The sequence below is a fragment of the Chaetodon trifascialis genome, chromosome 24 (assembly GCF_039877785.1).
Source record: "Chaetodon trifascialis isolate fChaTrf1 chromosome 24, fChaTrf1.hap1, whole genome shotgun sequence".
In the NCBI taxonomy this organism is placed as follows: Eukaryota; Metazoa; Chordata; class Actinopteri; order Chaetodontiformes; family Chaetodontidae; genus Chaetodon; species Chaetodon trifascialis.
This window is the reverse complement of record NC_092079.1, coordinates 7,817,743-7,842,295: the sequence shown is the minus strand read 5'-3', so window position 1 is coordinate 7,842,295 and position 24,553 is coordinate 7,817,743. Positions and strand designations below refer to the sequence as shown.

The window sequence follows — 24,553 nt, the reverse complement described above, 5'->3', positions numbered from 1 at the left end:
CCTGGTTTGGCTCACAGAAGCGTTTAGGTAGAAAAATGGGATAACAGAAGTGTATTTTTCTCTTAATAATCACTATCTTATCTTACATGGTTGTATTTCCATGTGGTACCATGGGGATGAAGACATTTAAGACTGTTCCTTGCTTATGGGTACATTTTGTGTTCATGGAAAGACAGAAAGACAGTTCCACATTCTGGCTCCGTCTCCAGTCTGCAGCAGTCATTTAGCTCCAGGATTGAGTCTTTTGAATCTGTCACCGACAATGAGTGTCAATCAGTTTCATTGCAAGCAAGTGTATCAAGTGGCTACCTCTGGTTTGAGAGCTGTCCTCAGAGTTGCCTTGCTGAAAGTCTCACTGACTGACATCACATGTGAAAAGTGCACCAACTAATACGCACATATTCACAAATTGCATACAGACTGTGCAACCTTGCTTCCAATGTAACCTCCATCCATATACAAGCATGCACATTTAGACAAATGAATGCATATTAATGTGAGCTGTGTGGGCAATTCCAAACAATTACATTGAACCAATCCTGAAGCTAAATGACTGCTGTGGAAAAGGTCGTGTAAACTCTTATTGTGCCTGCAAACACGAAATAACTGAACCATGTTCCACCGCTAACAAGGTGCTGCTACTATACTGCATCTTATTCCACTGATGCTACTAATAGCACAATTACTGCTATAAAAACTAATTCATCTACATGCTTATGATTAATTCTCACCTGTATGTGTCCTCTGATGGGCCTTTAAGTGGGAGCTCTTGGTGTACACCTTCCTGCAGCCGTTGAATTGACAACGGTGGATCCTCTTCTTGTTCTCCGGTAGCTCCCCCACCCCAATCACACACGCAGCCCCCTCCTCTTCGTCCTTCATCCGCACAGGGAGTGCGTGCGCCGCCACCAGCCTAGCCGCGCTCAGCCCAACCTTCCTGGCCACCAGCTTCAGGGTAAGCGTCCCATCGGCTGAGGCCGTCAGTGTCTGGTTGGGTTTGACGAGGTGTCGGCCCAATTCTGGCGACGACGGGGGCGTCAGGGAGGTAACGGCGCTCAGCTGGGCCTGGTGGACCCCATCCGTCCCTTCTACGTTTTCCAGCCCCTGCCCTTTGGGTTTGAGGTCTCTTTTCACTGCACCCGTGGAGGGCAAATTCTTCCGTGTTGGGCAGAGGATCACCGGAGGTGGGCTCGGGGGCTCAGGGAGGCTAGGCAGGCTGGGCAGGCTAGGAAGCATGGCGTCTGTCAGCTCCTCCTCGCCGTCCTCCTTCAGGTAGGCCGGAGTTAAGAGGCCATCCAGGTCTTGGTCGAAGAGCTCTGAGAGGCGCTTGGGCTCTGTCTGCAAATAACGCTCCAATTCTAGGCAGGTCTACAAGAGAGAAGAGGGAGAAAAGACTCAATTTAGACTCAATTCAGATAAGTTCATGGATTTGGGCATCTGCACTGAAAATGCCCACCCTCTCTCTCAAATCCCACTTGACAATTTCAACAGCCATCAGATCATCCGATATGCCTTTACACGCTGTGGAGAGAAAATCTGCATGGTGCCATCCACTCACCCACACAGGCAACTTAGCAGCTCTGCCAGCTGTCACACGCACACACGCACAGATAGCCACCAAGACAGCCAGGATTACCTGGCAGCTCCAGCAAGACGGCTGATTACACACTGATTGATTGCAACCGCTGTAGCGCGGAACAAAAGCGAGGCGAGTGCATCGCAGGAGGAGAAGTCCTAAACTGTACAGAACTCCTATCAAACAACATTTTATAGAGCTTTGACAAGCCATGTGTGCACCGGCTTCCACTGAGCCAAGATAGGAAGATTTATTCAGCTGTAGTTATGGTCTGCTTCATCCCTATTACTCCAAACACCTCTCCCCACGGAGGGCAAATAAAAGGCTACATCCCCGATTTGTGTGAACTGGCATCCTGAGAAGTCTATTACTTTACAACAAGCCGGCGAGGTTCTAAGAGGAGAGCTAGCAAGGGAAAGAGATGCTCCATGTCCAAGGATGAAGCTATTATGTTTGAATGGACGGCGCCAGTTTGATCCCAGGGATCGTTGTGTTTCGCTTGTAGCCACTAACCCGTTTTGACAGCTGAGATGGAGGCTAGCAGCTCCACTGGGTGGGTGCAACTCGCCACTTCATTTGTGTGTAAATAAGCACTGACAGACAGAGCAGCTAGTTCCATTATCAGGAATAAGGTTGTACAGACTGAACACATCAGAGACATTTACAATCTTTCAACCCCCGCCCCTTTCCTTGTTTGCACCTTCTAAAAATAAAACCGCACTTCTTCTTTTTTTTTTTTTCTTTTTTGGAGGGTGGTGTCTGTTGCTAAGGGAGTGTGATCTCTCCTGTAAGTTGTCTTCTTCCAGGAACAGAAAGGGATTTGGAGTTGTCTTTTGACTGTCTTCGCTATTTGCATACCGACATCAAATTAAAAAGCTGCTCGAGACCACATCTACAGCAAGGAGTGAAGATAATGCAGCGTGCTTTCTCCCTCCACTGCACGCCCACATGTTTTTATTTTTTCCTGTGAAGGCTTTGAAAAAAAAAAAAACTTCTTTTATGGAGTATGCGAGAGGTCTCTACTGTTCCTTGATGGCTGCGGCCAGTGAATCGTGAATTAAATGAGAAGAGTTTCTTTTTCCCCTTTATTCTTTCTTTCAGAGCGCAATTACATATTGAAGGTATGGAGACATTATGAAGGGAACAGCATGTGCTGGCCTGAGACGTGCAGTGCAGGGGGAGAAAAACCCTACGCTGCTCTCAACGTGGCCGACGCTATCGTTCAATCCCTCCACCTGCCCTCCTGCCCCCCCACATCGCTCTCTTTCACACTCATTTTCACCATTACCCTTCTCTTTCTGCTTTATCCCCTATCGATTCCCCAAAATCACCATTTTCTCTCCCCTTTTCTCCTCCTTTTCTTCTCATTGTCGTCTCCTCCTCTCCCAAGGTGAGGACTAATTATCCACTAAAACCAGCCAGTCAAAGGGGACTTTGTTCAGCAAAACGCTTAGGCCTGCAAACCAAGGTGAGTGTGTGTGCGAGTGTGTGTGTGCGAGTGTGTGTGTGTGTGTGTGTGTGTGTGTGTGTGTGTGTGTGTATGAGGTAGAGATAGTTCAAGGGAGCGGAAAAGCGGATAGAAGCGGATAAGTGAGAGGGGGCGCTGAGTGGAAGGTGGAGAAGACGGAGGAGGAGAGTGATGGAGGGACAAGGTGAAGGAGGCAAGAGGGGAGAGGGAGAAAGAGCGAAGGAAGGTGTTGACTTCATTTTCTCCGTGGGGGGTGAATCCTTTTTGGAAGTGTGACATTTGGCATAACAGGATCCTGTCAGCGGGCAAGCCACAGGCCTTGCACACAAACACGCATGTACGCACACACAGAAAAGGGCTCATGCACACTAAATGTTAGGTTACGACACACGGAGATGCGCTGGGGTGCGCTTGGAAGACGGCTGCGGCGCGTAAGGTGGAGTGTGTGTACACGCATGCATACTGTGCTTTAAACGTGTGTGAGCGCATACAGAACGTGGGATGTTTGACAAGGTAAGACGGATGAAAGAGGCTGCAGGTGAAGGGGGCTGCGGGTGCGACAGGCTTATTGCGCCGCTCTTTCTCTCCATCCGTCTTCCTCATTCTTTTCTCCCATCACTCCAAGACCAGCCCCCCTCCCCGCCTGCTGCCTTCCACCACCTTCATCCCCCAGGTGGTGACATTAACATTGTAAGAGAGAAGGTCATGCAGTTGATCAGTGGTTCCTGTGTGTGTAGTGTGGGTGTCTATACTGTATGTGGCTGCATGTAATTATGCTAGTTTCCCTGTGTGTGCACATGATTTTGCAAGTGCACGTGTATGTGAGTGGCATAATTACGCTGCGCTGTGTGTAATTATGCAGCTCTTGTGTGTGCGTTTGTGTGAACACCTACGCACATGAAAAAACGCGTCTATTTGCTGATCTCGCGGCCTAAAGTGAATGTGCAACTTGGCGTGCGTGTGTATGTGTGTGTGTATGCATGCATGTGTTTGTATGTGCAGGCAAGGATGCAAGAGCCAAAAGCATCGCGCTGCAGCCAAGATAAAGGAGAGCTCATGGCCCGCTTCAGCTCTATTTGGACAAACGCCGATCTGGAGAGCCAACCTCAATTGGCTCTGCATAAAGCCTGGGTCCGTTTCCTGAAAGGCTTTCGGGATGATTCCTTCGTGCACGCCAGGATAAGCTGAGACAATCCAATGGCAGTTCCAGCAGCCCCACCTCCACCTCCAAACTGGAGGAAATTACTTTGGGTGGTGGGGTGACCTGGGACAGTCAGCTCAGCCCAGATTCAAGCCTCCATATGTTCAACAAGACAAGTCATCACCGGCTTCAGGAGCGCTCTCCTGAAGCATTTCACTCTTCTGTGTCCACTACAATCACGTTTCTAAAGAGGGAGCACAGCGCAGAGGCACAATGATCAATCAATAAGCCCAATAAGCAGACGTTTTGGCTTGTCATTGTTGCAAAAGTGCAGGTGTTGCTAAAAACATTAACGTTCTATTCAAGCGCCGCATTAAACCATCACAGCACGCAAAATACCAGGACCCTTTTGGTGGTTTGGGAATATCTAGTATTTTCTTGTGCATTGGGGAGAGGTGTGTAACTTGGTTCCTGTGTTTCCTTTTTTGGGCAGAGGCTGGGCGTGGCTTTCCAGGTGGCTTGGGAGCTGGCTCCAACACAGCTGGGACTCATCACAATCAAGCACAGCATAAAGACTGTGGACAGCTGAGGACTTGAGGCCAGACTGTTTCAGCTGCTTAGTGGTAGAGTGGTGGAGTCTACCTTCACAATCCATTCAATAAATTCCTCTTCAAGCCTTACCCCTGTCTGCATGTCTGCTATTGGGTCCAAATCCTGCTGAAACATAACCCTGAAACTGAAGCTGCTAAATGCTCCATGCAGTAGCGCTGCTGCAAGGCACAGCGTTGTTGCTTTCTTAACCAGGTCTAGCATGATCCTGCCGGCTGTGCTGTATCATTGAGCTGTCTCGCCTCAAAATGTGTGATCATCACAGGGCTGCAACTAATGAGCTTCAAATGGCTTGATTTGTTTGACCAACAGTGTTAAAAACTCAGCGACAGAAAAGAGACTAAAGCAGCGATTCCTTGCTTTTGAGAAATGGAAACGACAAATGTTAAATATTTTTCTTTAACGAGTCATTTGCATTTGTTTTTTCTAGTTTTCTTGCCAAACCAAGAAGGGTTGATGTGTTGAGCGCAGCAACATCCAACTGCAGAGCTAATTACTGTGACAATTTTCAGCTGTGGCTTGGGTCACTGTCAGCCTTCAAGAATGGTTAAAAAATACATGTTTTTGGGAAGTTTTTGGGTTGACATTATAAAGGAAAGTACCGGATAATAAAAATAGCAGCTCTACAGCAAGGGGGAGAAGCTGTCAGTCAGAAATGATTAAAATGTAAAAGAGAAGCAAGCATGGTCCAGGTGGAAATGAAGGTCTTCTTTTGGTTCCATTTATCATTAAAACGTTCATGTGTTGCTCATGGACACACGCTGTATTTCATCCTACTCATAAATACACATTCATCCTATTTGTGGAAGAATCAGTGAAATCTAAAATCACATCTGAACATAAAAACACAGCAAAAACCACAAGACTCAGCAGCTACAGAAGTGTCAAATAGGAACAACATTGACTCAGGGGTTTTTAGCTGAGGTCAAATCACTTGAATAATGCCCTTTTTACTCCCCTGTTCTGCTTTACTCCAGCGAAAAGCCATAAATTTGGTGATCACAAAGTCAAGCGGGCTTAATTCACTTCTATTTTCATTCTCTGACTTTTAAGTTTAAAAAAGAAGTCTTTCTGTCTCCCTCTCCTCCAGCTTCTCCTCCCTGCCTCGCCCTCTCCACCCTTTCCATGGGGCCCTTGGCCTGGCAGCTGATCCTCTCTCCCCGTCACATTTGGCCTGCGCCAAGCCGCCTGCCATCACCATCAAAGTGCAGGCTGCCTCCCAACTGTTAGCACCCCGCTAGGCCGCTAATAAAAAGCCTGGGTTATAAATATGAACAGAAGAGCATGCATAATGCCCTAAAGGAAGGCCCAAAACACCACTAAACAGATAAATGTAATGGGGTGGATACGGCTCATTAATTTTAGGATAACCGTGTTTAGTTTTTACAGATGCTGTGATAGAGACAAGGTGCTATGAATAATATTCAGAGCTGATGCTAGCAGGGTTGAAAAGGGCATGACTATAAGGGGGCCCTGAGCTGGAGGGGGTGATGCAGCACTATTGTTAAATGGCAGGGGGGGTGCTGCCACATCTTCTAAAAGATGACCAATGATTCCCCGCAGCACCTTCCTTGCAGGGCTGCATCATTCAGGATTATAGATGAAAATAAAAGAATGCTTTCATTATTTTCTGTAAATGATCCCATAAAGCCATGTCAAAGGAAATATGACAGAAATGTCTTTTGTAAATCAAGGAGTAAGGAGATTCATTATAGCAAATTTTTTATTTTATTTGCTTTGATGACAAGAGTGTGGTCTGTATGGTAAATATGAGTCAGCAGACAGTTGGAGCAGCTTAGCATAAAGACTGGAAACAAGTGGAAAGCGCTGGCTTGTCTCTGTGTAAAGCTTGCTGGGAGATATCTGCCAGACTATTTCTTGGCTGGGACCAGTAACTCGCTGGAGTCCTTACCTTTGGATGGAGCCATGCTCGCCGTTCCCCCCCCCCCCCCCCGTTTCCAGCCTTTATGCTAAGCTAAGATAATCAGCTGCTCACTCCAGCTTCATATTTACTGTACAGACATTAGAGTGTTATTGATTTTCTCTTTAGAAGTTATAATCTCAAAGAAAGTCACTATCAGAGTGTGATATATATAACATGGTAATATTTATATATTTGCAGTTTTACAAACTTGACAAGCCCATAAAAAATGCGGAGAAAGTTATTGCTAATGCAAAGCAAACACTTCCCACTGCTGCAGCCACCCATTAAAAGCATTTACCGGATGAAATACAACATGACTTTCATAATGCAATGTGTCTGTAAGTGAACTTTGCACAAGACAACAGTCATTTTCTTCGCTTGCAGGGAGTGATGGAACAAGAAGGAGCAGCCACAGTGAGCTGTTCCATGAAGAGCTGCAGGTGACGGGCCGCACACCTCCAACTTCTCAACGAGAAGTCCGAAGACTAGAAGACTAATGCAGTGTGCATGAAAATCAGATCATGATTGCTCACAGAGTGCAACACGTGTAGCTTTGGGTGGCTGCATGCACTTGTGGTGTTCACTTCTGATGCTTTCACCACAGCAAAACAACATTTGCGCAGCTTCTGATTGTCATCATCATCCCCCACAAATTGGAAAAAGATTCCTTTTCAGCACCAATGTGACATTTTGATTACTTGGTTGGGCCATTTTTATATCTGGCAGGGGTTTGATTACTCATTTTAAAAGTGAGTAACATTCAAGTCATGGATGAGTTAACACTGGCTTCTCCGCAGCGTTGCTTCTCTTCTTTTGTTGTTTCACATTTAACTGACAGTCTGTTTATTGCTTGTTGCATGCTTTTATTTAAATCACACGCTGGCATTGGTCACAGAAAATAAGAGGGCCTTTGTTGGATTCACAGGGTGTGAATGCAATACCACTGCGAGAACAGCTCTGATTAAAATCCTTAGAAATTAATCAGCATGTTACCCCACAGGTAAGGCTCACATCAAGATGAACCAGGGAATTGTCTTATCTGCTTGGGCCTGGTGCCATGAGGGGTCTTAAGGGGTCTTAGCCACCTAACTTGTACTTGTTGCTCCCTGTGTTTAAGCTTTATGTATCTGTGGAAAAATAGCGAATCACCTAAATTACTGGCTGAGATACATGTCAGCTTCTCATGGTTTCAGAACCATGGACAGCATTATTTGATGTACTGAAACAGTATTATTGTTATTGTTATTTAGCCTTTCTTTGCTTACTGCATGGTTAAATCAATGGGTTTTATTCTACAAAAAAAAAAAATGCCCCCGCGCAATTTTCTAAGAGCCCCCTGAGTCACTCCATCCTGGCTCCGGGCCTGTGTCCTTATTTTCTTATTCTTTTGATTTCGTTTTTATGACTCATTCTTGTACTTTACTGACTTTGTTTACAGCCGTCTTTGTTATTGCTATTTGTAATTCAGCAACACGCCTGGCACTTTTATTGAAGGAAAAGTTTGGGCAGGCACTTTATTCGGAGAGCAGGCTTTCAAATAGTGTGTAAGTGCGTATGTGTGAGTGTCTGCGCACATGTCTTATCCTGCCGTAGTGTGTTACAGAGCCTATGTCTCCCATTGATCTGGTGAGCCGGGCCAAGCCATCACTTTGAGGTGACAGCTAAATGACCAGTGGCCCTAGGCACCGGCCATCTCGCCAACAGCCTTTGTGTGTTTGCGTCGCAGTGCCTAATCGATACGAAATGATACCACGCAGGAGCTCATCAGCGGTGGCCGTCGCAGCTGACAGAGACGGTAATCTATAGCCTCAGTGAGCAATACTTACACAGCACCCTCCCACCCATACACACACATGCAAAATCTCCTAAAAGCCCTCCCTCCCCTCTAAGCTGCCCTTCAGGGTTTTTGTTCCTTCCCGTTCACTCACTAAGAGCTCCAGCCTCCAGATTTCAGACTCCTTGGAGAGCAGCATGGCGTCGTCGGTGGATCCCAGTTGAGCGGAGAACCTGCCTACGGGGCCAGGAGGAGGGGAAGGGTGGGGAGCAGGAGGGGAGATAACGCCTCATTTTCCTCAACGCTGATCTGAACAGCGGAGCGCCCTTGCTTCACCCTGTTACTCTCGACGGAGGGAGCAGCAGGGGGTGCAGGGGGTGTTTGGCCAGGAGGGATCTTAGAGCTCCTGATGCCCCGACGGGGCTCCGGAGCAGCGAAGCAAAGGAGAGACGGAGGGAGCAGAGACACAAAGAGAAAGAGCCAGAGGGCAGAGACGAAGCTAATTTATCTGCCTTCCCAGAGAGAAGAGGGAAGAGGCAGACAGGTGAATGATGAAGAAACAGGCCTATACACAAGCAAAGAATTACATTTCAGATTAGGAAAGTTTTCTGATTAGGAAGAGAGTGGAAGGGGTGAAAGGTGAAGCCACAGAGTCTTCCCATCTGCAGGTGCATGAGGACAAAAAAAACCCCCTGCAGCTTAGAGGAGAAAAAAAAACAGAGGGAAAGATGTGAAGCCTGAAAAGCCACAGACAGGAGACAGGAGTCCTCCTCCTCACTGACTAACAGCTCCATCTCTCCAGGCAACTGAGCCTCACCGAGCTACAGATAACACGCCACGGAAACAGCTTAATTACACACACGGCCTTATCAGACGACATTAGCCTCACAGTAATAATCAGGGCCGCCGTCAGACCCTCCGTCAAAGCCTGGCAACGCAGCACCTTGAGGCACTTTTACACAGTGCGGGCTTCAAGCTGATAACAGACACTGCCAGTTGTTAAATCACGATTTGCTGACGGAGTTTGAGGGGATAATGCACATTTGGTTGTAAACCTGACACCTCCTTTACACACAGTCAGGTTTTTGTTTGGATGGGTGTGCTAATAGACACTCGGGCACTTGAGACAGTATTCAGGCAGCAAATTCAATTTTGTTTTGCTGGACCTAATGTTTAGATTACATTTTAGGCTCTAAAGCTGTCAATTTAATTCAACGCAGTCTTTAGCACATTGTTCTTAGACATGGGAATTCAGTTTTCTGCAGAATCAGAGCAAGGCCCAGTTCAGTTTTGCTCATTTTGAGGTAGGACGTCTCACTAAGCCCTCGTTCACTGGAGGTTTACGCGACGTGCGGATGTGTGTTTGTGTGTGATGGGGGATCTTCAAAGCACCTTTCATCTAGCGGGGAAGCAACAATGATGGAGCACTCAGAGCACAAAAAAACCTGGTGACCTCTGCTTAATGGAGCAGAAAGACATTTCCCATTGCTTTCTCCAAGCAGACACAACAGAAAGCACACATCCACATCATCCCAGACACGAGAGACATCCCCTCCGTCTTCCCATAACACAATATGGATGCAGATTGAAGAACTCCTGCAAATAAGGTCCACTCAGTAGCTGTCCATACATGGATTGGAAGTACTTCTAGTGCTAAAATAAATAAATAAATAAATAATGACAAAAACGCACTGGTTCACTGGTTCTTGCTTGCCAAACCAGTGGATATGCTGCATTTTGTGGGTATTTTTCACCAGAAATTGTGGGAAATATTCGCTTTCTTTGGTGCCTTGTTTTGTCACTGTGAGATTACCAGGACACCAGCACAGCCTGCAGGAAGTCACTGCTCTTGGCCATTAATTAGTCCAGCACATATCCCTCTCCATTAAACCATGACTACGGATTAAACAAACAGGATATAACGTGTTGATTAGTGAGCTTTAGAGGTGCTGGTAGGCCGATTTTGCTACCACTGGATGAAGCCAGGCTAGCCAGACTTTATGCTAAGCTAAGCTCGCATCTCCTGGCTCCAGCTTCAAAGACGGATATGGTAGTGGTGTCATCTCCAAAAATGTGGAACCATTCCTCTCATTGGTTATATTTTACATCCATACATCAGTGCGCACATTCACTCCTGTGTTTTTGTAGGACATTAAAAGGTGCTGTCACGTTTGGATAATCCACCTTTCCTCGAGGACAAAGCTACGCATGTATCGTCTAAATGCTGAAAGTAGCTCGACAAGTAAACAAATTGAACTTGCACAGATCTGCCGACCTTGAGAGCGATACAGACATTATTAGGAGGTCTTAAGCTCAGGATACAACAAGTGTACTGCATATAAAGACCTCTTCTGCTCCATCTAAATAGCTTGTGACAAAGTGTGGAAAATGTCTTTGTTCTGGTATTAAGCCGAGGATAGGAGAGGTGAGGGTGAAATAGGATAGAGAGGGAGAGGAGAGGAGAGGAGAGAGGAAGGAGAGGAGAAGACGCATCTTGAAACTGAAGAAGATGAATGATGGAGAGGAGGATGAGATCGGGGAGAGGAGGAGAATAGCAGGGCATGGAGGATGGAGTGAGGAGAAGAGAGGAGGGGGTGGGGGGGGGATAATCCTAAGGACTGGAGCCGTGTTGCACTCGCTGGGGAGGGGAACTCTGTCTCTCTTTAACTGGATTTGGGTGAGCTGCTGTTTATCGGCGTATGTGTCGCCAAGCGCTCCCTCTCAGCTGTCAAAACCATCCTAATCTAATCAGGAGACATTTCAGCCATTTGCTTTCAACACGGCGGAGTGCAGAGTGCACGTTGGACATGTTTCTGCGTACGTGCGTGCACAGATGATCCAGCGCATGCAAATGTGTGTGTGTGTGGGTGCACGGATGGAGGGGGTCGGCGACAACAGTGGTCTTACACCGGGGTTAGCAGCTTGCAGCAGGATTTGGGGAGTCTGCGCTCCGGATGTGGGGACCCCATTGTGTGCGGCAGGCTGGCTAATCTTCATTACCGCACACAATGATGGGGCAAGAGAATGGGGCCTTGGCTGGAAAAGGCACGGAGAAACAAAAGAGCGGCGAGCAGCGAAAGAGAAAGAGAGAGGGGAGGAGGGCTGAAAATAACAGAGGGGAGAGATAAAGGGAACAGTGAAGCGGAAAAACTCTACTTCCTCCTCATACAGTGCCAGGCTGAAAGGGCCACTCGGTACCCCAATCACGTCCACAAACCGTGAAGTGCAACTGTGGCGCCATGCCCGCACCGATAAGAGCCAAAATGGTTCATTCTTCCATGCTTCTCAGCAGCTAAATAAGAAGCCACCTCTGTTTTGAGCTGCTTGTCCTGTCTGTGCAGATGTTGTGTAACTCACAGGGCACAGTTTCAGGCTTTGTCAGTCATTACAGCACCAAACCTCAGGGTTAGCTAAGAACCAAAAGGGGGGGTGGGTTTGAAGTGGCGAGAAAACAAGCGTAAGCAGCGAAAGCAGGTCAGTGGCACAGTCTCGCAAGGCCAAGGTGGATTAGCTCAGGGTCGCAGACGTGTCGGGAGCGTGTGTTTGCGGGGAGTTTGTGCGGTTACGCAAGAGTGTGTACATCCTGGCGACTTTATGTGTATCCGAGAGCGTGCAAACAGGAGGTGGGGCGCTGTTCCGTCTTTATTCAAATGGCGACGCTTTCAAAACAAACCTGAGCGACAAAGATTAGCCCAAGCTGCTTAAAATATTGAAAGACGTCTCTTCGCCAACGCTAGCGCTGTGGGCTCTCCTCCAAGAGATAGGGTAGAGAGAGAGAGAGAGAGAGAGAGAGAGAGAGAGAGAGAGAGAGAGAGAGAGAGAGAGCGTATGTGAGTTTAGGTTGGACAAGGATGGGCGGAGGCAGCACGGCAGGCTGAACCTGCTCACCCTTCTGTGCCGAGCGGCTGGCTTTTCAGTGGGAAGCGTAAGCGGAGTGCGAGGACTTTTCACCCCAATTTCATCTTGACAATGTGCGGCTGCTCAGCGGAGAGGGGGAGAGAGCGGTTAGATGCACTGAGAAAGGTGTTAGGAACTCATTGACTTTGGCTTTTAGCTCCGTGCGCGCTGGCGTGTGTGTGTGCTTTGACTGCTGTCCGACAAGTTGAGCATTCAGTTTGGAAAAGCGGGCGACTGCAGGGCTAAAGGTTGAAGCCCTGAATAAGAGCCGCATTAAGATTAGGGGTTAGAGTTTAAAGCCTGGCAAATTAATGTCTTTTAAATTAAGGGGAGTTCGTGACTGTTACAGTGAAACAGGCAATATAAGAACAAGCGCAAGAGCACGTGACATACACACACACACACACACACACACACACACACACACACACACACACACACACACACACACCACCTGCTCTGCTGAATATTCAAGAGAAAAAGGACACTTTTCCTCTTGATGCACACAAAGGTATAAACGCACACACATAAACCCAATAAACTCTCTCTCTGTCTCGCTTGTACACACATACACCAATGAAAATTATTGATGTGCTCTCTTATAAAACAGTGGCTGCTCCCTAAAGTATTCCTGGCAACATCACAGGCTGAAAATAGCTGCCGACCCAAATAACTTTCCCCGCCGGAACGACGAAGGAGCCAGACCACAGCCACCGGCGACTGGCTTTACTAATTGGCATCATTTTACAATGAAATAATATCTGGGGCAAAAGACTGAATAACACATGGCAGTAAACTGGAGAGCAGGACGTATGTGCTGTCTCGCCACGCAGAGACGAGCGGGGAGCAATTTGAGGAAGGGAGCGTTGAGGGGGGAGGACGGGGATGCCTTCGTTCTTGTAAGCATAAGTTATCAAATTCTTTTCCCTGAAAGTACGCAAGGGGGAATTGGGTAGTGAAACATTTATGTGACACCATCAGTTTAGTTAAAAGATGGGGAAAACATCTACATCAGGGGTTCTCGAATGTTTTTAAATCACAAACTGCTGTTTGCTGAGATTTGTATCACAGATCCCCATGTGGATAGTTTGTTTTTTTTATTGACTTTTCAATAATAGAATTTATTGCACTTAATGTGAGGAGAGGAATAGATGGAGATACTCTGACTGGGATAAGTTACAGTCAATAAAATTGCATTTGGCTGCGTCTTAAGAGTGATAGCACACATGCAAATAATACAGATGATGTGCATTTCTGCAGCCGAGGCAGAAAGCTGTCCTTAAAGTTGAGATTCTAGTAGAATATTTCAACTTATTTTGAAAGCAAATCAACCCTTTTCAGGTATTCTCTTAAAATACGGCTGAAATTTTCATGATTTTCAATCCAACAACCTGCCACAAGTTGATTTATATGGGAAATGCGCAAAAAAAATAGGTAGATTTTATGCACAGATGACCATCTTCAACCTCCTCTTTGCAACAGCTGCATCCAGATCTGTTTGAAAAGGCCCATTGTCTTTGCCCAAGGCCCTGTGCTCATGTCAGCCCAAAAGACACCACCAAAGCTCCCAGTTTAGAGCAGAACAACAAATCCACCACCGCTGCAAAGCTGCTCACACACACTGACATGCAAGTACTGTACGCACACGGCAAGAGAGAGGAAGGCAGAAACACAGATGTCTTTTGGCAGCCCAAATCTTAATTAGCACCAGGAAATTCATCTAATCAAAGGGTTGCCAGCCCATCATTAAGGCTAAAACACACACTGCTCTCCTCACATACCAGCGCAGAACAATGGGAAACAGAGGTACGCTGTCACACTGATGAATGGCTCTTCCCACAGGTCTCATTAAATCACAGAAGGGCACTTCCCAGGCCGTTCGAGGAGTTAAGCAGGGTGCAAAATCTTCTCACCCCCTCTGTCTGTCTACTTTGACACTTATACAGCGCTTTTTTTTTCAAGGCTGTGTGTCAAAATAATATTTTTCCTTGTGAAAAATTGCGCTTTCAGGCTTTGACATATAGGCTAATCCCAATTCAAGCTGAATCTGCCTGCTTTTGAGGATACAAGTCGTATCGTATTCAGACAACTTAGCCCCGCAGGGGCTTGGGATGACTGAAACTACATGACGTACCCAGTTGGCTGGAGATACCAGTGTCTTAAGGGTAATTTGGGACCCAGTTTAATCTTCCAGTGAATTTAGCATCAGCTGCTGACAATGGGAAACATCCCTTATCTGTTTCTGACTGCCCATGTGAGTCCTCACCCCTGGTTTGAAATACAATTACCATGAGATCGAGATTAAAACTTGATCTCATGGCACATGTATCTGGGGAAGTATTAAAGGAGTATTTTTTTTATACCAAAAGAAAAAGCAATTTGTTATAGTTTGTAAAACATGACCAAGTACATCCATCATCCACAGCTGGATTAGCAAATGAGCAAAGTAGGCAACTGTCCCAATGCGCCACAGACCTCCAAGGACCTCCAAAGATAATGTTTCACCAAATGACCACTAAAAACTAGTATTTCATCAGTTGCAACAGTACATTATATCAACCAGCATGTAAATGAATTAAAAGCAGAGAAAAGAACACAAAACAATGAGAATGTGATGATCAAAAAAAGAGGAGGAGGAGACAGAAATGCACAGAGATGAAGGCAGGAAAGAGTGATGAGGAACCTTCGGAGAAGAGATGGATGGATGGATGGATGGATGGATGGATGGATGGATGGATGGATGGATGGATGGATGGGAGGTAGATAAGGAAGGAGGTAAAAGGTCCTGGCACACAGGCCAACCAGGCGGACAGCTTTGAAGCAGCGAGCCACAGCAGGTGAAAAAACACCACCGGCTTTGCATGTCAGGCGACCGCAGCTGAGCGTTGAGGCTGGCATGCAAAGCGCACACACATGTGACACCACAGACACTCTCAAAGGCACACAAACTCGCTGTCGCTTACATAACGCAGCTAAGGGTCGCACACACACCCCCTTCTTGAAGCCGATAGCTGGCATTGTTACGTCTTCGCTGAACTCTGTGACCCCCTGAATGGAACCTAAAGCCAAGATAACAACCTTTTAAACGACTGTTACAAAAGCACACTCTGCTAAAGAGTCAACAAGGCCTGCATTGGAGACTCAGCTGTGATCTTCGCCAATGACTGTGTTGCTCTATCAACTATCCAGAGCGCGGCGCGTCCTTGCGGCTGTCACCACCAAGAGCTTAGGGCCGTGATTGATGACTGGCTTCAGATGACAACAACAAGCAGCGGTGTTTACTCAGGGCAAATTGCCCTTGTCTCTCTCTGCCTTCCGTCTCTTTCTCCCCCTTTCTCTCTCGCTCGGTCTTTGGAGAGAGATGGTCCACATGGCTGGATCTCTGGTTTCTGGATGGCTAAGAGTCCCTCGGGGTGGGATTAGCCTCCCAGACTGACAGCTAAACAAACAAATAGGCCAAAGCAGGTCTTCCTGCTTGCCAAGGCTGCCTAGCAACAGGTAGGCAGTAAGATGGGATGTAATGCTTGGTATGTCACAGCCAATGATGGCTATAAAATGCCTGGACATAGCGCAGATGTGTGGCCATTATTAAAGCCAGTGGATTTCCAAATATGTGAGCAGGCTGGAAGATAATACGCATTGTGGGCCAAGTGAGAAGACAGAGAGGAAGTAACCAAGGCAACCGACTATCACTTGATGCCTTTACATACTTGCATGGAGTGATTCATGGCAATTATTTCAAGCCATTTAAAAAACATTACGGAATAAAAGAATAGACACACAAGGTAAAGTCTCACTCTAATAAGATGCCGTCAGTGCCAAGAGTTAAATTAGCTGCAATGATGAATCACATCACCTTATTGTTTGCCTCTGACGGGAGATAAAGATCATAAAAAACACAGTCAGATACTTAATGAGCACTCCAGACCAAGCTAAACCAGAGCACAACAGGTACGTGCACATCCACAATGAAAAGTGCTATTTCTTGCTCAGGAGCTGTGACTTCCTGCAGTCTTTGTTGGTTGACTCAGAAGCTCACATGGATGACAAGACTAAAAAGATAACACAGTGCCAGGATTACACTTTTTGCCAAAATTAAACAAACCAGAGTGCAAGTGCAAGTTAAAGGTGCTGTTTGTTGGATTTGTTGACCTTCGGACAGAGCCAGGCTAGCTGTTTCCCCCTGCTTCCAGTCCTTATGCTAAGCTAAGCAAACCTTTCACCATCATGTTTAAAGGAAACTGGTTAACTCTCAGCAAGAAAGGGAATAAGTGTCTTTCCCATATGCCAAACTGTTCCTTTAAGCCTATTATTTAAATAATGAATGTAAACGAGCAAGGAAGCCTTCGAAAAAACGAGCGGAGTGGTCTGAAATTTGCATTGTGACAAAAGTAAATACTTTCGGTGCAGCGATTCCAGTGGCAGCTTCATGCCGTTTATTTGCGTCACGCTTTGTGTAGAAGGGCCTTTATTCAGCATTGTGCCAAATTTTGATTGCATAACTCTCTAGAGTTCAACTTTTTGCAGAGTGACTGACTTTAAATGGGGGTTAGAGCAGGGCAAATCAAACAAGGCGGCTGTGACTTCGTCTTCTCAGAATTCGTCAAAGAAAAACAGAGCAAGAGAGTCATGAGATACAGAGAGAGAGAGAGCAAGTTGGTGGTGATTCCAGAGCGTAAAACGAGTGCCTCAGACTTCTCTTCCTTTCTCTTTTCTCCCTGCGGTTGCCAAGCCGGATGGCAGCAGCGAAGCATGTCGGATCACTGTAAGGTGCTGTAACGGCTTCCCGATTTCGCCTCAAATGATGTGAAAGTCATTGCCAAGCCATGTGTGCTGGTGTGAGACGAAAAAAATGACTGGCTCCTCTTCTCACTGTTAATCAAACCTGGGGTGGCAGAGCGTTTTGCAGACGGAAGCCATACATAAAGATGTGCTTGTTCACCACGCTCCCTCTCACTACCCCCTTCCTTCGCATCCCTCCCTCCCTCGCTGCCTTTCCCGCCCCCTCCACTGCCTCCTCCGCCTCTCACCCCTCTCCCTCTATCTCTGACGGACCAGTCACCAGAGCGTCAGACAAATGAATACTTCCTCTGCCGTCCTCTCTTTCATCAGCGCCTCCAACCTTTTCATCAGCGCCCATAAAGCAGTAGCAGGCACCTATCGCTGGCAATCGCCTCTCAGCTGCCTGAGTGATGAGACAGAGGTGGCAGAGTTCACTAAGTGCTCTTATGACAGAATGGATGTCACTGGGTCAGGGGGTCACTCGCACAACTCATTACACAACATACACAAACCTGTGCACCTGCATGAGAGGACGTGTGGATGCACAGAAATTGCATCCTGATCTCCACACAGCATCCTGTAAATCTTAGTTAAAGCAGCAAAAATTCCATGCACCTGTTTATTTTCCCCCCCAACCCCGTAAACAGACGTGCATCTTTTCCTGGAATCGACGCATTGAGTAATCACCTTGTGGCTGGAAACACTTAGAAGCGTCCAGCAGAGACGCTGCATTGTGCACCAGTGCACAAAGGCTTCCTTTCATGCCTCGGTGCGTCACGGGCCAGGCCATATCAAATAGATTCTACTTGGCATCCATCTCCGAGATCTTCTGACTGCTATTGGGTTAGAGGCGAGCAAAACAACGCTGCGAGAAATCAATTTCATATTCGACATCTGAGCGTCATGAGGCAGCACGGGCTCGTCGGGATACTTTGAGGATGTCTGGAAATTAACTGCAGCTGTAGAAGCCTGCTGGTGTATCGTATAAGTAAAACAAACTATTAGGAATGGCTCTGCTGTCCCATCTGGGGTGATACTGCAACGCTACCTTTCTGCCTTCCATCACATTTCGAGAGGCTTTTGTTCAAACGGGACCAGATGTCAGTTAAACTAAAAGGGAATTAACTGCATATTTCTTTGGAGAGCGTCCAAACTTGATTTCAGGAATTCCACGTCTCATGCTCACAGTTGATGTGACATTTTAATAAAGCCACAGGCATGGAACGAAGACACTACCAGGAGCTCTTTTGAGACAAATAAGATTAAGTCCCAGTTTGTCCTTCCTCCTCCTGCTCGCAGTATACTGAACTGTGCCCGTTACAGGATTGATTTAATTTTAATTTGCATAAAATTACATCAAACAGCAGCAAGTAAAAGGTCACAGAGAAGAAAGGAGTGTGTGTTTTAAGCAGTTGGTGTGTTCTAGCTTCAGCTAGGAAACACACGATTCAGGCATCTAAACTCACTCGCTCTCGTCGCCGGTGCTCTGCAAAGCAAAGAGAAGTGACTCGGTGACTACCCAGCAGCCACTGTGCTACAACAGAGCTGAGCAGTGTACAGCATGGGGAGAACGCACAAGTCCTGAGCTTACACAACAGCCCTGCAGAGATCAAAAATCCATATGGTGCTAATTCTATAAGAGGAAAGCAGGGGGGAAAAAAAAGGTGGCGAAAGAGAGAATGGAGGAACAAGGGATGGAGGAAGACGGAGGCAGGAAGGAGGGGGCCAGTTGGCTGCGCTTCCCAGCATGCCTGCTGTGTGTGAGAAAGCAGCTGTGGCCTACTGAGGATTACATAACATACTGAGACACATACGCGCCGGCGTGCACGTACACAGACGTGCACATGGCAGCGTATGGATGCATATGTACATCCATAGTCTCTCTATCCTCATCGTGATCTCTCCGGGGGCTGGGAGAGGGGTCACCGTGCCGATGCATCTCTCTGGCTCTGACCGCAGCTTTAACAGCCCAGCGAGGAGCAACTTTTCCCTCGGAGGCCTCAGCCAAAACACAAAATAACTCCATTTATCTGCATCCCCACTTCCTCCTCCTGTTCCTCAGGACACCATGCCTCTGCACCCTCTTCTTTCTGCATGTGTACGACGCTCCTTTGGGGGTTCGAGCCCACCGGACTGTGAAATGCGAAACCCTGCAGCGGGGAGAATGTGCATGCTCTGCAACTTCCTCCACCTCCACGCTCCTCGTCACCCCCACCCAGATGGAGCTGCTGCTGCTGCTTCTGCTGCCTGGGAAGTGTGCGCGTTATCAAGTCGCAAGAAGTGGATTCGCTGTGAGTGGATGCATCTGAGCAAGCAGGCTTGCATATGGAGGTCGCGTTGGAGAGGCCTGCTACTCCTTCCATATTTAGAAACACTGATGCCATGTGCAATCTGGCCACATCCACATATAGAAGCCCATAATGCACTGTGCAGCGACATACAGACATTTCACTTGAGTAGACATCAGGCACTCAGTCTACGTGTGTGTGTGTATGTTGAGCCCCTGAGGGATAATATATGTGTTGGAGGGTATGGAGTGTGTCCTGAGGTCAATGACAGACAGCCATTTGCGGTGTCCTGTTACGTCCTACCCATCAGGGTCAAGTGCTGCGGATGAGGGCGCGTCATCAGCGGAGGCTGAAGGCGCTTGAAAAATCTATCATATCAGCTTGAAATTCAATCTAAATATTTTGTCTTTTATGTTTCAGCATCCAAACACTCCAAAGATGCTGATTAATGTGTGACAGTCAAGCCAAACGGGGCTTTATCAGAGCGAGAGACAGTTTACAAAACAGCATAACAAGCACTGGAAACTGCAAGCTAGATAACAAGCAATTTCTGTTGGAACGAAGATGCAAAATAGCACATGTACACTTTGCTTTGAGGGGAACTGGGTTCCACATATAATGAGTGAGCTATGACCAGCTCTGTTTGTTCCAAATCCAGCTCAGGCCTGCTGTTTGTTCCAACTCAGAACAGCCGACTGTATTGGGATTTGGAAGCGAGACAGCACCGTTCAGTTTGGCACAATTTGGTACAATAATGGAACAAATAGCAGCCTCTAACATAGACCTCCAAAACACTTTCCTCCTTTTCTACTCCCCATCCCCCTATAACCGCCTGAATCATGCCTCACAGATACCAACAGGGGACACAGTCATCACTCTTGCCATCGCATCTCAGGGAGCCATTTAGGGGCCGACTACAACGGCCTCCTATCTCACCATCAGACCCCATAAAAGCATCAAATTCTAAATTGTGCCCGGAATACAGGGGGAATTGCTCAAACAGCAGGCCTCGACTGGAGACAGAGCTTTTAAGGAGAGCCACAGCTCATAATTCATGTATTCAGGGGGGCTCGGTGGCATCTTCATGTTGCTACAATGAACACAAGCCTCGCTTTGCCAAGAGCATCCCTGTGCTGTGTGGAGAGAGGGGCTTTCGAAGTGTGGGGCAAGTCATAATCCTCGTGCTCACACTGGCACAATGCAATCTTCTTATCCCAAATAAGGGTTGTTTTCCAAAAACATGTCTTTGATATTTACTCCAATGATTCATAATGGTACACAAGACTTCAAATGCTGTGAGTAAAAGCCTGCAAATTGGAAGATGAAGTGTTTTTAAACTATGTATGATACATTCTTCCACTTTTTAGGGATTTCTTTAATTACAGTCCTATTGTGAATCAGAATCAGGGTACAAAATATATCTTTTTTTTATATAAAAATGAAATGAAATCTACATTTTTTAAAGTAGCAAAAGCTGCAAGAAGAATGTCATCTTAGATCTCTGCTGAAGCGGATCAGGAAAGAAACCTGTGACATGTCATTTTTGAAAAGTCAGTCAATTTGCATCATCTGGAAGCCAGGTTAGTCTGTAAATTCAGGCATCCCACATAAAAAAAATTGCATTTTTTAATGCAAAGTAATAGCAGAATGCATCCTGTGCAGCTGCTCCGTGCGAGCAGGTATCTGAGACCGGATGCTCTGAAATTAAGAGGCGGTGACGGTTACATGTCTTGATGATTTTCTTTAATTCCAAAATGGATGTCTGGGGGAGAACAGGCTGCAGACAGTCGAATAAACCTGACATTTCCATAGTGCACAGATAAGAGCCTTCCCATGCCTTTTGCCTCCACATGCAGATCTCTCTCTCTCTCTCTCTCTCTCTCTCTCTCTCTCTCTCTCTCTCTCTCTTCCATTTGCATTAGGTATTGATTTTGATATGCAGACTGTGGGTGAGAAACAGGGAGAGACATGCACTGCATATGGTGCACGTAGGCCCATGCAATTTAAAATCCAGTGACAGTGAAGGCAGGGAGTTGGAGACTTGTTATGAAAAGATGCGTCGGTAGCTAACAGTAGGATGCCAATTAGGCTGCTTGGCCACAACGAATGGATCCGCGGTCACGCACCGGTTTCCCTCTCTCCCTCTCCCTCTGTCACTCCTCCTCCCTCCCTCACGCATGGAGCAGAGAAGTGGGGAAAAGCTGAAGCTCCTATTGCATGAACAATACCGGAATCAAATTTCCATGCAATGATTTTTTGTCCCCCCGGTCAGTCAAGTGCAGCACGGAGAGCATCATCATCACAAGCAGCAGCAGCAGCAGCAGCAGCAGGCAGTGTAGGTGGGCTGATGGCTGCATGGCCCTTATTTTGGCTTAGATGCAGAAATTGAGGGGTTGTTTAGGAAAAGATGGGTCTCATGTGCATGAAAGGTGCAACTAAATTGAGACTGTGGAGGAAAAACGGGGGATCAGGCTCAGAAAAGTACAGACTTGACGCAATTTTACGCAAGAAAATGTAAATGAAGAAAATAAGAAATAAAAAAATTCTGCAAGTATTAGGTGCATTTGGAAAATCCACAGAGACAAACACACACACAGACACACATGTTAATACACTTAACAGTATGGAATTCTGGTTGGTACCAACAGAAAAGAGATGTGTGATATAGTGTGTGAGGAACATAAGAGCAGTAATGGCCGTTTAAAGTGCCGGCGCGTCTCCCCTCGCATCCATCACCATGTGGCCGCGTGGATCCCCGTGCTTATCTCTCCACATTCATCCACTGAACTTGGATGGAGGAAGAGTGTGAGAAGGGGGAGAAACGAGTGTGCAGGATGACAGTTATTCCTTTCCTGCACTGCCTTCGCCCTTTTTTTTTTAAAGATGGTACAAAGCCAGACATGTTAGGAAATCTATTATGGATAAGAGAAGGGACTTCTCTTCATGGGGGCGGGGGGGGGCTCACAACTCCGTAATCTAAAGGGATGCAGATGTATTATTCACGACCAATTCAGTTCTTATTATGGGGTCCAGATCTTCATCTTCCCAAATCGCATTTGACAGCTTTATTACGCGCCGGCGTGCGTTCACATCTTATCCACTTTGCCATCTCTCGGAAAACTGTCAGACATATGAGTAATATAAAGCATTTCATCTCCTCATTTCTCCCCGAACTACACACATCCACGCTTCGTGGAAAAGTTGACGCCTGCTTCTCGAGCGCATGTGATCCCATCAGGGAGAGGGGCTGCGCGGTTAAAGCTCTGTAATGGAAGGATGCGCGCCGGCGTGAATGTAAAGTTGACACGTACCTGCTGCCAGTTTTCCTCCAGCGAAGGCATGGCAGAGAAGTAGCCGGTGTCGTGAACGAGCTGAAGTTCCTGAAAGATACTGTGGTTCGCCAAGACATCCATGCTGACGTTCGGTGATGGAAAACAAGAACGATCCACAAGAAATGTGCCTCCTTTCTTGGCTGTGTCAGACCTCTACATCCACTTCTTTCATATTAGTCCGTAAAAGGAGATTAATTGCTCAGTGCAGCGGCTGGAAATGTGGCGATTAGCGTCCCTGTACCTGCGCGCATTATCGGACTCGGTGCGTAAAAGAGACTGGAGGTGATGGAGGCTCCATGCGTATCCGTGTTGCCAAACTAAACACTGATGGGGAGCCAGAGGGTGGGAGTGGCTTGGTAAACGAAGGGGCGTTGTTTAGTTTGTCAATCAGCCCCTCAGATTGCCCATTTAAGGCGAATGGGCGGTTGAGGAGTTATTCGAGAGGCGGTGGACCATGGAGAGGCGGGGTTAGGGAGATCGAGCGGGCGCGATTGGCTTCGGTGCCACGTCGCTCATGCCAAATATGGGCTGGATAGGTGAGCTATTTATGGATGGGTATATTAGATTTGGAAGAAGGTCTAAAAGGCTAGTCTGAGAGGAGAAGCCGTGGTGTAAACATCATGTGCTCACAAACAGGAGCTGGAAACAATATTAATTGGCTGCTATATTGTTCCACCATATAAATATTTAATCATAACGACATGCAGGATGAGGCATTAGACTATAGGAAAAATCTATTCCTGTACAGGGACTTACCCTATGCTTAAATCATGAGTTTACAGTAAACTTATAAAACTTAATGACAATTTAATCTCCCATAATATCACCACAATGCTGCGGCAGTATTCCTGTGGAGGCTATATTATTCAACATGGTGTGTACACTGTGCATAATAAAGATCGATTTTTAATATCACAGTGGCATCATAATCTAATAGAGACATCTTCCCAAGTTGTTCACCAAGGTTAAAAGTTATGTAAAATGTTGATCTTAAAGAGGCAACAAGCGGTTTATTATACTGACCCACAATGATAGAAATCAGCCTGTGCACTTCCTCGATGTGGCTCACGTGCTGGAGGTAAAGATGGGTGAGGAAAAGTCCACCGTGTGTGTGTGTGTGTGTGTGTGTGTGTGTGTGTGTGTGTGTGTAATGATAAATAAGTAGCCCAGTCTTGCTCGATATGTCTTGTTTGGTGGTGTGAGTAATGCTGCTTACTCGCTCTCCCTGTGTAAGCCATCGAAATTGTTCACTTCCATGCAGGCTCAATAGTATTCTCTCTGTGTCTCTCACACACACTCACACACACACACACACACACACACACACACACACACACACACACACACACACACACACAGAGTGTTGTAGAGGTCTGTAATCTCATTACAGTGCTCGGGGAAGGCTGGCCGAGGGCCCCGGCAACGCGATTTACGCATGGCATTTTGGGAGGGAGGGCTCAGCTCAGACGGACGATGAAGCTCCCGCTGACATTTATCCATTTGACACAACTCACTCTGCCTCCTGTTCCCTTTCCTGCGTCTTGTTCCTGCCTCCTGTTTTCTTCCCTTTCCCCTTGCTCTTTACATCTCCTCTGTCTTTCTTTCTAGTCTTCCTTTTCTGCCATTGCATCCCTCACTTCTTCCCCGTAATCCTTGTCCGCGCTCTGTATTTTGCTATCAGTGTTTTCAGCAGGAATGGATGGACACATAAATATCTGACAGGAGGGAAACACATGACATAAATGCAGACTTTAACAGCTGC

General features: G+C 46.8%; 1 protein-coding gene across 1 annotated transcript in view; it reads right to left on the bottom strand.

Moving 5' to 3' along the window:
- LOC139327799 (Krueppel-like factor 7) overlaps positions 1-23,120 on the bottom strand; it is a 37,133-nt gene extending 14,013 nt beyond the window's left edge. Inside the window, exons 1-2 of the mRNA XM_070957791.1 lie at positions 22,771-23,120; positions 732-1,368 (exon numbers count right to left, since the gene is read on the bottom strand). Of these exons, the coding sequence (XP_070813892.1) occupies positions 732-1,368; positions 22,771-22,872 (739 nt within the window). The 5' untranslated portion in view covers positions 22,873-23,120. The remainder of the gene's footprint in view (positions 1-731; positions 1,369-22,770) is intronic.
- Positions 23,121-24,553: the final 1,433 nt, after the last annotated feature.